General features: G+C 39.4%; 3 protein-coding genes and 1 non-coding gene across 7 annotated transcripts; 3 read left to right on the plus strand and 1 right to left on the minus strand.

Annotated features, from left to right (window-relative positions):
- Positions 1-195: 195 nt before the first annotated feature.
- Positions 196-6074, minus strand: mltn-8 (MLt-TeN (mlt-10) related; the record flags this gene model as incomplete). The annotated part of the gene is made up of 11 exons (NM_001364045.1): positions 196-750; positions 1035-1235; positions 1637-1975; positions 2687-2811; positions 3328-3454; positions 3505-3655; positions 4405-4699; positions 4753-4916; positions 5174-5373; positions 5422-5618; positions 6029-6074. The coding sequence occupies 11 exons, from the start codon at positions 6072-6074 to the stop codon at positions 196-198; spliced, it is 2400 nt and encodes a 799-aa protein (NP_001350975.1).
- Y39D8B.5 lies at positions 2684-2833 on the plus strand. The gene has a single exon (NR_068573.1). It is a non-coding gene; the product is annotated as an Unclassified non-coding RNA Y39D8B.5 (non-coding RNA).
- Positions 6075-7695: 1621 nt separating the features above from the next.
- ZK6.8 (UNC93-like protein MFSD11) lies at positions 7696-10476 on the plus strand. The gene is made up of 7 exons (NM_070782.3): positions 7696-7910; positions 8639-8826; positions 8890-9118; positions 9189-9508; positions 9559-9730; positions 9909-10044; positions 10093-10476. The coding sequence occupies exons 1-7, from the start codon at positions 7708-7710 to the stop codon at positions 10309-10311; spliced, it is 1467 nt and encodes a 488-aa protein (NP_503183.1). The 5' UTR covers positions 7696-7707; the 3' UTR covers positions 10312-10476.
- A 1057-nt stretch (positions 10477-11533) lies between these two features.
- lipl-5 (Lipase lipl-5) lies at positions 11534-13528 on the plus strand (the record flags this gene model as incomplete). Of its 4 annotated transcripts, none has more annotated exons than NM_070783.5 (6): positions 11534-11626; positions 11673-11772; positions 12272-12741; positions 12831-13130; positions 13179-13316; positions 13368-13528. In NM_070783.5, the coding sequence occupies 6 exons, from the start codon at positions 11540-11542 to the stop codon at positions 13482-13484; spliced, it is 1212 nt and encodes a 403-aa protein (NP_503184.1). The 4 variants fall into 4 exon arrangements, 3 of the variants coding, with proteins under 3 accessions (NP_503184.1, NP_001368575.1, NP_001360404.1); NR_132475.1 differs by having other exon boundaries at positions 11540-11626; positions 13192-13316; positions 13368-13484; NM_001380590.1 differs by having other exon boundaries at positions 11618-11626; positions 13368-13484.
- Between the last annotated feature and the right edge of the window lie 160 nt (positions 13529-13688).

The following is a 13688-nucleotide window of genomic DNA, read 5'->3' on the forward strand; positions in this document are numbered from 1 at the left end:
ATTTCAGCTGTAAATTCAAAATGAAATTAAAATTAGTTAATAACACTGAATGCCATAAGTTCAGAATTTGCTGTTTAACTATAATATTTCGTTTTTATGTGAGATCCAAAGTTTGGTTCCAAACAGTATAGTCTCGCCAGTCTCGGCTTATTTTTAACACGAAAAACAAATCATCTTTATTATTGGACTAAACGATCAGAGTGTACTCAACCAGCTTGGTGACAGTACAGCCGTGAAAACTGCTCCACTCGACAACACAGTTGGAGATAGCGCGTATGGAGTAAGCACAAAAGCTGATACAAATGGAGGAGACAAGATCAGTGGAGACAGCACAAAAGGTGACAAAATAATCGGTGTCATCAGATTGGGGACACCAATGAACGGGGACAACGCAAATGGCGACAAAATAATTGGGGTCAGGGCGACCGGGGAGAGAATAAACGGTGTCAGCACAAATGGGGAGAGCACAAATGGCAGGCCAACTCCAGGTGATAAAATTACGGGCACAAGGCAAAGAGGGGAAAGGATAACCGGAGAAAAGACGATTGGGGACAGAACGACGGCTCCAAGAATACGAGGGCTCACAAGGACTGGGACAAAGACCCATGGCGACAGAATAACGTTACCATAGATTGAAGGGGAGAATACTAGGGGAGCGATGAGGAGAGGTGATAGGATAATGGATTGGGATGCACTGACGGGATCACCGATGAACGAGGTAAGGATTGTCGGTGTTAGGACGAGGTCTTTCTGGAAAATTGAAAGAACATTTTTTTACTGGTTTTTTAAAAATTTCAGGAATTTTCTCGATTTTTTCTCATCCCCTGCCCAGCCCCGCCTGAGCCTAAGCCTTAGTTTAAACTTAAGTCTAAGCCAGAAAATCAGACTGACAGCCTAAAATGTTTTCTTTGCGTTATACAAGGGGACAATTCAGACGGACACATTTTTTACCAGAAACTACAGCATTCCTACAGTAATCCTACAGTACCCCGACACTTTCCCCACCAAAATGTTGTAAGTTCTTACTCAATTACCTTTCTCGAAATGTCAAACTTCATTTCCTCCCTCGCGATCATTCGTATATTCTCCTCAATCCTCGCTGGCATACTTTCCGGCGAAATTCCGCGGAATTTCTGAAGAGCTTCCGAGTTGTTGAATGGTGAACCGTGTCCGTATATAGTTTCGAGCTGCTTGTCATTCATAACGGTATATCCAGTCTTGTTCATGGATTCCATCTGAAAAATTTTGAAATTGGTAGGGAAAAATTTTTTGGTGGGAAATTCAAACTTTCTGTGAATAAATTTGTGGAAATTCGAATTTTTTGAGAAATAAGTTTGGCGGGAATCAAAACTTTTTGGCAAAAATTTTATTGGGGAAAAAGGGTGTTGGGAAACTCAATTTTTTATTTTTTATCAGCCTCTTACTGGAAACTTCTGAAAAGTTTGTGGCATCTTTGATATTTTCTAGAAATACCAAAAATTTTAGAAAAATTGGAAAAATTCTGGAAAGGTCTGGAATTTCTATGATATCCCAAAAACTTCCACACTTTTGGAGTACGCTGAAAAAAACTTAATAATAGAAAAAAATTAATTAAACTTAATAGAACTATTAAAATTTTAAACTTAATAGAACTAACCTGCCCTGACGACAGTGACTTATAAAATCCGTCGAGCAATTCTAGTTTTCCCGCCTCATACTCCCCATATATCTGCGTTGCATTCTCCTTTGAGAAGTACATTGGTTTCCCATCTTTGTCCACAAAATCTCGCATTCTTTCCTTTTCCTCTTCTTCTTTTTCAGCTTTTCTCAAATTGGCAACAGTTTCCGTGACACCTGAAGCTTCCAGAACAAAGTTCATCCATTCCTCCTGGCCAGTGCTCTCCAGGAGTTTCAGAGCTTTTGTGAGACTGATTTGGCGATCCAGGTCGGATCCTTCACCATGGAGAGATAGGATTGAGGGCGAGAGAAGGGAGATCTGGAATTTTTTCGTGTTTATGTTGTTAAAAGCAGAGCCAAAAACTCGAATTTTCGGAAAACATTTTCTCAGAAAAATTAAGGCCGGAAAAATTAATCTAGAAAAACTTGGGCGCGAATTCAAATTTTCGGGGAAATATTTTGAACATTTTCTAAGAAATAATTTAGATCAAGTTTTTGAGAAAAAAATTGCCGAGAATTCAAATACTTTCAGAGAAAAAAATTAGCGAAATATTTAATTTTTTTCAGAAAAATTTTTGCGGGAATTCAAATTTTCAGAGAAAAAATTAGCAAAATATTCAAATTTTCTGAGAAAAAATTAGCGGAATATTCAAATTTTTTCAGAAAAAATTTACAGAATATTCCAATTTTCTGAGAAAATTTTTTGGCGGGAATTCAAATTTTCGGAGAGACAAATTAAGGCGGAATAATCACATTTTTCGAGAACAATTTTGGCCAGAATTTTCAAAATTTTGGAAAAATAATTTGGCGCAAAATTCAAATTTTTAGTTATTTAAAATTTGACCCAAATTCCGAATTTGCTCATATTACCAAAAATATAATTAATACTTCTCCCGTTTTGTAATTATTAAACAAATTCGCAGAGTCTATATACAATCTAGCTATATTTTTCAACAGTCACACTTTAAATTTTTGAACCTTCTATCTCTGATCTTTCTCCAATATCAAGTTGCCTTCCTCCTCTACCTACCGTATTATTTGCAACCTCATCGGGAAGTATGCTCATAAATTGTGGTGATAAAAGTGCAATCTTCTTATCACTCATGGCTTCCGCGTCTTTTGTCTTACCCGCCGCCATCATTCCAATTTTGATGGCTGCAAAAAAAATGAGAACATAATGATAGTGATAACGGGCCAAAGCTGACCTAAAAAAGAACATCTGCATCAATTATATTGAGAATTGCTGATTTTCATTTGTTTTAAAATTTACTGCCGTAGTTTGATTCAATGATATTTTGAGAGTTTCAATTTCACCTTTAGATGTGTTTTGATTCATTTTCGCAAAAATGTAGTTTTATCATATATAAATAAGAACACGTCTTTTAATCACGTACCTGATATCTGGCTACGGTAGGATCACATGACCAAATTTGAACGCTGAATTTATTGCAAAACTTTTCAAAACTAGTTTTGGAATAACTTATAAGAACTTCCAATTGAAAAACTTTACTTTAAGAGGCCTATGGTGCTATGGTGTCGTCAGTGGTTTTTTTTTTTCACATAATTACATTTTTTAGTAATTCTTTTTTCATATCTTGCGTTTTGATCAGCCTGAGTATATTTTTAAAGGTAAAATCGATATGTCATTTTACACAAAACATATTCTCATACCTTGCCTAATCAGCTTGATTGGTTCATTCAAAATCTTATCATCAGGACTCATCATCTCCTTCGCATCTTTGGCATCCTGTTCTTTTTCGCTGAGAATCGGTTCGTCGGCAAATAAATCTTCCATTCCCTGCAAAAGGTTTCGAACGCCGGTATGCTACGCTATGTCATATCACTCACAATACTTTGCATCGCCTTGTCTGGATTCAGTCCAGTTCCTTTCATAGTTCGGATAAATTTCGAAAATTTCCGCTTCATTCTCTCCTTGTTCTGTGATTTTCCCTTGATCCGCGTGCTTTCATTTTTGATTTCTTGAATCACATCTTGCCATCTGGAAAACTATTCTGAGCATTAAAAATTTGTCGTACACGATAAATCTTCGACATACTCTAAAGTCAACAAAGTGGAAAACTTGCCAACAAACGAAAAGAGTTCGAATTTTCTCAACTAGGCTCAACTAATTTCTGAAATCTGAAATTCCGATATTTGTTACAGCAGCCGACATTTCACGAGTATTTTTTTCAACACTTCCACTACCACTCGTAATGACAATAATCACGATGAGAAATAATTCCTCAAAAACTTCAAACTTTCCAAATATGTTTTCGTTTGATGATATCATAACATCCACGATCTTCAAAGATTCATCACATGATAATGGGAATCCCCCATATCACTATCACTTTCATATGTATACATTCAATCTAGTTGTATGATGCTTTGAATTCTGATTTTCCTTGTGTCTATTGTAAAGTGGGTATCGAATTGGTTATATAGTCAGCCATTTCAACAAGAAGTCCCCTTCCTTCTACTTTTTCTTCACTTATTTCATTATTAACACTTTCCACTTGAAATGAGAAATGATATCATCCCATTGTGATTGACCTTCAATTCTTTTTTCTTCGAATTCCCGAACAGATTGACTTCGAGAACGTGATTGGCGATAACGCGCGGGTGATATCTGATCTACCGGAACTGACCAGTTGAACTTTGAATTTTTATTGTCACTGATTCATGAGAGTTTCTAGGCAGCTGAAGCCCGCTGACGCCCGCTGACGCCTTCGCAAATCCAAAACTAACCTCTTCTGCGGCTCTTTCTTGTTCTTCCCGGCTCTCACCAGCTCTGTCAATTTCCTTGCAATCAGTGCCAATGGTGACAAGCTTTTGTTATCCCGGAGCTCATATGACTTTCTGGTTTGCACATTTTCCCTGATCACTGCCTGTCGCTTATTCTCCATCTCATCAAAAACTGTGAAGCCGGAGCCTCGCTTGACCCGGAATTCTTCCCCTCCAGATTTCACATACTCTTCGTAATGGTTCATAGAATTTTTTAGGGCTTTTCCATCCGAGCGTTGTTGTTTTTGATGAAGCTTTACTAAAAAATCAGAAATAATAATTTTATTTAAAAAAAAAGAAAAGTTCACTTACACCTAGAAGCTCTAGTGCTGAATCTTTCAAGCTTCTCATTTCGCTTCTTCACCTGGTCGAGTACAGTAACTACACATTTCGCGTGAGCCGTCACATTTTTTGAAGCGTGGATGCATGTATAGTGCTCCTTTTTCTCAGATTTTGACATTTTTTTCTTATTGATTCTGAAACTTTTGATGATTATCGCAAGCCTGAGTAGGTGTCGTCTGCGCACTTTTCACAAACTACAAACTACAAACTACAAATTAAAACTACAAACTTCAAACTTCAAACTTCAAATTGCCAACTAAAAACTACTGTAAATTGTGAAAATTGTGGTCTAGTTTATCGCGAAGCTCTATGAATGTCGGTTGCGTAATTATTACATTTGTTTGTTTGTAGTTTGTATTAGAAATCTACAAACTACCAACTACAAACTCACACATTAGTGACCACTGCTCCCATGAGTCCGGCTAGACTTTGATCCATCCAATGTTTATACAAATCATCTCGAGCTTCATCTGATATAGTGATAATTGTTTTGTTACCATCATGGGTTAGTGTATTCACTTTCCGATGCTCCATGTCATCATCATCAGGCACATCTGCCACGTCTTCGTCTCGAATTATAAAGTCCAGGGTCTGAAAAAGGCTTTCAAATTAGACACTTTGAAAAAACCCAAGGCTTACATCATTATGCTGCTTTTTGATTTCTTCTACAGCGGTCATATTTATAAACGGAACCAATTGTTCTGGTATTCTGCCATTTCTCACTTCTTCCTTCACGAAATTAGTCAGATTTCTAGGTTTTGAAGTAGTAAATTCCAATTTCGGTACATTCTCCGACCATGGAAAATTACTACTGCTGTCCAGATCGCCAAGTTTTCCTGAAAGTTAAGCATTGACTTTTAAAAAACGACGGAAGTAATAGACACGCTCATGGTGCATCAATTTATTACGGGCACATAGACACTTATTAAAGTCAAATGTTATATTAAGCCACTCCAAAATTTCAAGCTTTCATTACAAATTTTTGCACATTGCCAAATTTCCAAAAAAGTGGTCGTTTTGAGAGTTTTCTACAGGTTTGAACACCTGTGCGTACGTATAACTAAAACATAATTAGAAATTTTAAAATTCGTAGAAAAAAAGAATTTTCCAAACTTTTGTAAAGAAAATAATTTCAAAGTTTTGTTTGAAATTTTTTGTTGTGATATTTGGATAAATACATGCACTCTAGCAGCGGTTGGCAAGCGCGTAGGCGTAAATTTGCCCCTAAAAATTTAAAATTTCTTACCAAATACGCATAATAAAATAGAAAATGCTAGACACCAGCGGAACATCTTTACAATGTTATAAATCGTAAGTAAAAATTTAACGCGGTAAAATAACTTAACCTAACTTTTATAAACAAATCCCTCAAATGACCCAAATTAGTTACTTACACATAGTTCTCGAAAATTTATTTAACAGAAAAGGTGAAAGTGTTCCTAATCTAATTATAGCAATTTCAATGGCGGCGATAACACATTTTGAACACACAAAGCACAGGAAAAAACCAAAAAGTTTCGGGAGGGATCAGAAAAAGTAAAGCACACTTTTTTTTTAAATTAGAAATTTTTTTCAATATTAAAAATTCTATTTTTACAGACATAAAAAACCGGAAATCAGCAACGGGTAAAGACTAAACACTTTGTAAATATACACGAATCTCGTAAATCGACACAGGGCGTCTCTGGCGCAAAAATTCGGCATCTGAAAAGTCTCATGGGTGCACAAATGAAATTCGCGATTTCAAGCGGTTTTTTACATAGATATTCGGAATCAGCGGCAAAATTAAAGTAATTTGAAAATATTTCTCAGATTTCGGTATTCCACCTTTAAGGCACTTTTCGGTAACAAATTTTTGGCAAAATTTACGATTTTAGCTAAAATTTGCCTAATTTTTCTTTGAAATTTTGAGCCGCCATATAACATTTTTGAACATTTCTTGAGAAGTTCGTAGCACATTCTGAATGTCTGCCTTGAGGCTCGCACCGCGTGCCTCGCTTGCTGTATAGTGTGGCGCGGAATCCGAAAAATGCCGGCCGCGGCCAATGAACCACCAAACAAACTTTGTGGTATACACACCAAGCCTTTGATTTCACGCCATACTGCTGGAATGAGGCGAGAGGCAGGCGTGAGGCGGGCTGGTGGAGACAGGACATGCCTATAATGGAAAACCTAACAACCACCATTCCCAACAAGACTCTACTCGCATGAAACCTTAGTCTCATAGTCAACCAAAACCAATCTCTTGCGATGACATTTTGTCCTGTTCAAAAATCACAATTTTGATCAAATTGAGACATAAATCTTTTCGTCTCAATTTACCCTATCAATATCCATCATCGGAACTACGATAAACTGGTTTTTCACCCATTCCGACAGGTGGAATATCCCCCAATCACGTTGTCAATCGTTCAATGTTTTTGTGGAGGCAAGGGGGATCCGTTTCCTTATCATCTTACCTTTCGTCACTGACAAGACAACTGTTTTCAAATTTGGCGAAAGGGGATACCCCCAGAAATTTTCTTGATTGGGTGGAAAGGGGGGGGGGGGCGTCTGGCGGGTACATCTCGAACCTTGAAGGTCGTCTGGGGGAATACCTATAGTATAAAAGATAGTCGTCAGGTGATGATGAGATGTTTCATTATGTTTTAGGTAACTTTTTGTTCACCACAGCATTTTTCCAATTTGAAATATAACTTAATTGGTCAGCAGCCGACAACTGACAGGCCTTGTAAGCCCCAACGAAAACTGAACTTTCTCCCCAGTTACTTCCTAAACCCTTATCACCATTTGATAACTACAATAAACATGCTTGTTTGTGAGTATATAATCTGGCGTTCGTCTTCCTTGTTGAAACGTTTTTCTTCTTTTCAATTTTTTTTTGCAATTGTTACCGTAACCCATTTAATTTACAGAACTACACAAATGAGCGAAGAATCTCTTCCACCATCATCGGGATCTAAAATGTCGCCGAGAGCGTTCGAGCTCTTATGCGTGGTCATGCTCGGCTTCGGTCATTTGTGCATTATGACAGGATGCGACTCCCAGGCGTTCATTTTGGAGTCCGTGATCAATTCGATTCATGAGAGGGATCCAGCACGGATCAATTCACATGCTGGATACTATGGGTGAGTTTTTTAGCAGCCGACATCTCCCGAGTCCTTGTCTCACCGCAAGGAGGTCGTGCGACCCGTAAAATACCGGCTACTTTTCCGATTTCTTGAAAAACGGTAAAAAAAACCCGTTGTAACCTTTAAAACGTCCCAAATCTTAAATCCTATCAAATAAAAATATCAACCCGACATCTCCCGGAAAAAAAGGTGGTAGAGCCCGTAAGATGTCGGCTAGTTTACAGACTTCTTGAAAAAAGCACGTCTGAGTTCTGTCCTCGGAGTTGTCGGCTGTTTGATTCTAAAAAAAACTCATGCTACTGAATTTAGCAGCCGACACTTTACGGGTACACACTTTTCAACTACTTTTTTATCGACGAGATTAATGAGCCCGATGTCGGCCACTAACTCACCTACAGTGCCCGGGATATGTCGAATGTATAACTCCAGATTTTGATTAGTAAATTAAAAATATTAAATCCTCCCAAAAAATTTTAGCAGCCGACATCTTTTGAGACATGAAGGCAGTGGGGCCAGTGAGATGTCGGCTACTTAACCACCTCCTCGAAAAATTGTTTAAAATCTGTCCTGGGAGTTGTCTGCTGCATTATTCTAAAAATTCTTGCTTCGGAATTCAGTAGCCGACATTTTACGGGACACACAATCCACCCTCTCCCTAATGAATCAAGAACATGAGCCAGCAAGATGTCGGCAACGCGAAAAATTAATAAAACCAAATTTTCCAGCCAGGCCACATGCTACCTCGCATTCGTCTTCACCTGCCTAGTATCTCCAACATTCCTCTACGCGACCAGCGCCAAAACTACCCTCATAATTGCGGCGGCATGCTTCACGTCATTCCCACTGGGATTTTTGTACACAAACCAATATTATTACTTCTTCTCGGCGGCGCTAAATGGCGTCGGGTTTGCTTGTAAGTTTCTGGGAGACTCGTAAATATTAAAAATTTCATAAAAAACAAATTCCGAATATTTAGTGTACTACACTGGAAACGGCGGCTACCTGACATCCCATTCCACCCGTAAAACCATTGAATCCAATGTCTCAATTTCCTGGGCGATCGGCTCAAGCTGCATGATCGTTGGAGCCGGCATCATCGCCCTGATCACTTTTCTAACAGCTGGACAGGGATCCGAAGTAGCAATGGATCTAGCTAATGCGACTGTAACTCAGCATTTTGAGCGAAGATTCAGTGATACTGAGATGTAAGTTTTAAATTTAAAAAAAAATCTTAAAAATAAAGTTTTCAGTATATTATAATTTCAAACTTTTCAGCTACCTCCTCTTCTCGGTCTTCGCCGCCATCTCCTTCGTCGGATGTATCACCTTTGCTCTTCTGCCCTCCAACGACATCGGCAACTGCATCGAGTCCTCCAAGAAGATCGTGGCATTCCGAGATGGCATCGCCCTAATGTACCGGGCGTTCCGGTCCCCAAAAATGATAGTTTTGATCCCAACTTTTGTGCTCACCGGGGTGCACACTTCCTTCTGGGTCTCCATCTACCCAACCACTCTAACCTTCAACTCTCACCTCTCCGCAATGATCTATCTTCCCGCCATCTACAGTTTCGGTGTCGGCCTTGGAGAGACTACTAGTGAGTTTTTGTAGGGTCCACCTTTGACATTATGGACAAAATATTTTCAGTGGGTCTGCTGATCTCCTTCTGTAGCAAGAGAATCAAGAACTTCGGAATGCGGCCAACAATGTTCATCGGATGCTTTTTGACTTGCCTCTATTGCGCACTAGTTGTCATTTCTACTCCACCAACCGCCCCGATGGCTCCAACATCTGAAAAACCCCTGCTCTTCCAGCCAACGTAAGTACCGTTTTTTTTCAGAAATAATTTTGGCGGGAAGTTAAAATGTTCTGACAGAACATTTTTGGCGGGAAGTTAACATTTTCTGATAAAGTTTTTCGGTGGGAAATTCAAATTTTCTGAAAAAAAACTGCTTGCTAATTTACATTGTTTAAGCTTCTAAAACAATTATTTTCAGACGATACTTGGTCTTCATAATTGCCCTAATCGGTGGAATGTCAGATTGTTGCCTGTGCAGTGTTAGATCAGTTGTATGTGCAATCGCGATGCCAACAAGAAGGAATCAAGCATTTTCAGTCTCGAAATTTTATCAGGTAAGATTTTTGATTAGTTGTGGCCCATAAAAATCTTATAATTTCCAGGCCATCGGTTGCTGTGTGATCTTCTTCATTTCCCCGCTCCTCAACATCTACTACTACGTAATCGGAATTCCGATCCTCTGCATCATCGCCAGCGTATGCTTCTTCTTCGAGACGCGCCGCATCAAACAAATGGAAAAATCACTGACCAATATGGAGCTGGATCAAGCTCAACAGAGAAGGAGATCCAGCAAATACGATACTCTTGACGAGGAATTTTAGATTTGTAATTATATTTTGTACTTTTTAACAAAAATTTTAAAACAACACGGGTAGCTGACACAGATTTTCCATTGGAAAACTTTACAACATTTCATATTTCATATCATATTGCAATTTTTTCGACCTTGACATTTCTAACGTCACAATGAAGACATTCCCCTTACCTTTTTTGCGTTAATTTATACATGATATCAGTGAATATTGGTGGGGTGATTTTGGTCTTATCTATAAATTTTCAGTTAACTATGCCTATTTTTATGATGGTTCTCTGGTCAGTACGAATTGAGCTTGGACACAAAGTGTACTTACTGGAAATGAAAATTATTCAGTTTCTGGAACATTTGTAGTAATGTTCTACAAAACACCAAAAGTAAACATACAGACATCTTACAGTACCCTTGCAGTATTCTTGCAGAACATGCACAGGGCCCTACAGTACTTCTACAGTACCCCTAGTACCTGTACAGTTAAAAACCTTCACAGTACCCTTAATGCGTCGATAAAGTACCTTTACAGTAGTCCTACAGAACTATCATGCTCATAGTCCATGTACAGAACTCCTACAGTATCACTACTGTCCCCTTACAGCACCCTTATAGTATCCCTACAGTACCCCTGCATTACCCTTACAGGGCCCCTACTGTACACCTGCAGTACCCCTACAGTACCCTCACAGCGCCAAACAGCTTATCTTCAAGAGCACCTGCCTCCAAGTTTCAAAAATCACTGCAGTCCCATTAATTTTTGAAAAAAAAACAGGATTGATAAAAACTAACGAAAAACATTGGAAAAAATAAACCTGTGTTATTGATCACTGACTTTCAAAACAGGAAGAAGTTTTAATTTATTTCTTCCTCCCCCACTATTCAATCGTTTGTTGATATATTGATTTTTGTTTGTAATTGATTGTTTTTTCTTGAAATTTTTTTTAATAGTTGAGAATAAATAGATAAATAAATAAATAAAAATAAAGTAACACATATCATTCTAGCGACTTGCCGGAATTTTCAGCGAAATCTAATTCAAGTATCAAATAGTTCAAAAATCATATCAAAACATTTTCTTCGTACTACGTTCACCACACTCTTCCCCGGCATATTATTTCCCCAGTAACCTCTACTGTATTATACTTCCATTAAACCCTTCTACTGATAAGCTACTGATAACGAAATTCAAACACGTGGTGTGCATATTTAATGACACTTTCGGCGCTCATTCGCCCAGAGAAATGTGGCGGTTTGCCGTTTTTCTTGCGGCATTTTTTGTTCAGGATGTTGTGGGAAGCCATGGCGACCCAGAGCTTCATATGACTACCGTAAGTGGTGCATCCTATGTATCCAGAAGCAATTGTTAATTTTCAGCCCCAAATCATCGAGCGATGGGGGTATCCGGCGATGATCTACACAGTTGCCACGGATGATGGGTACATTTTGGAAATGCACAGAATTCCATTTGGGAAAAGTAGGATTACATCCCTAATTTACAACAACTTGCCTACGTGCCTACCTATCTTCTTTCTGCATTCCGGCAGTCCATAAGTGTTCATGCTTGCCTGCTTTTGTGCCTACCTTATACATACCAGCCTACCTACATCCTACTATCTGGATTTTGGCAGCCAACGCCTACGCTCATAGTCTATGCCTTTTTTACTTACCTAGCTTATGCCTTCTATCTTTCTCGCATACCACCCATCTACTTGCCTGCCTATGTATCACCTACTTCCTGCACTTTGGCAGCCAACGTCTGCGTGCCTAGAATATGCCTCCTCTGCGTGCTTACCCGATGCCTGTTTTTGTAGCTCACACCTGCCTACCTACCGCCTACTTTCTACACGTTAGCTTCCTACAGAAGCGTGCCTAGCCTACGCCACACCAAACGAGCTCACCGCACCTACCTTCCTTTGTGCCTGCCCAGACCAGCCTGCCTCCATGCCTATGTTAATGTAGTGCCTTTATTCCAGCAAACGTAACATGGCCAAATGGCAAGAGACCTGTCGTCTTCATGCAACACGGCCTGCTGTGCGCCTCTAGCGACTGGGTCGTGAACCTTCCCGATCAGAGTGCTGGTTTCCTGTTCGCAGATGCCGGATTCGACGTGTGGCTCGGCAACATGCGTGGTAACACCTACAGCATGAAGCACAAGGATCTAAAACCTTCGCACTCGGCGTTCTGGGACTGGAGTTGGGATGAGATGGCTACCTATGATCTGAATGCTATGATCAATCATGTGTTGGAGGTCACTGGACAGGATAGTGTATACTATATGGGTCATTCACAAGGAACTCTAACGATGTTTAGTCATTTGTCGAAGGATGATGGAAGTTTCGCGAAGAAGATCAAGAAGTTCTTCGCGCTGGCACCAATTGGGTCTGTGAAGCATATCAAGGGATTTTTGTCATTCTTCGCTAACTATTTCTCGTTGGAGTTTGATGTAAGTGGAGATAACTTATGAGCTAACCAAGGCGAATAATGAGCAATTCCCGTGAGATGTCGGCCGCTACTTTCATTCCTATTTTTCAGGGATGGTTCGATATCTTCGGAGCCGGCGAATTCCTCCCAAACAACTGGGCCATGAAGCTAGCCGCCAAGGACATTTGCGGAGGGCTCAAAGTTGAAGCCGACCTCTGCGACAACGTCCTATTCCTCATCGCCGGCCCGGAAAGTGACCAATGGAACCAGACACGTGTTCCAGTCTACGCTACTCATGATCCAGCGGGGACTTCGACTCAGAACATTGTCCACTGGATGCAGATGGTGCATCATGGAGGCGTTCCGGCGTACGACTGGGGAACCAAGACGAACAAGAAGAAATATGGACAGGTAGCTTATATTGGGAGCTTAAAATCTGAAGTCCTATACAACTTTCAGGCTAATCCCCCAGAGTACGACTTTACCGCTATCAAGGGAACCAAGATTTACCTCTACTGGAGTGATGCCGATTGGTTGGCTGATACGCCTGACGTGCCTGACTACCTACTGACTAGATTGAACCCGGCAATTGTCGCTGTAAGACCAAGAAACTTTTCCATAGGGAAAATTAAAATTAATAATTTTCAGCAAAACAATCATCTTCCCGACTACAATCATTTGGACTTCACATGGGGACTACGCGCTCCTGATGATATTTATCGTCCGGCTATCAAGCTGTGCACTGACGATTATTTGGGAAAATAATAATTTGAATTGAGATAATTGAAATAAAAAGTACATAAAATTGTAGTTTGTAGTTTGCACCTTCACACCTTGAGTGAACCATACTTTTGAGCTACTAAAATCGATAAAAGTGACTAGAAATTTTTTTGGAAAATTTTCAAAATTTTTATTTTGGAATTATTGACCAATTTTAATTGAACTTTTCAACGAATTTTGCTGGTTTAC

This window comes from Caenorhabditis elegans, chromosome V (genome assembly GCF_000002985.6).
Source record: "Caenorhabditis elegans chromosome V".
Classification (NCBI taxonomy): domain Eukaryota; kingdom Metazoa; phylum Nematoda; class Chromadorea; order Rhabditida; family Rhabditidae; genus Caenorhabditis; species Caenorhabditis elegans.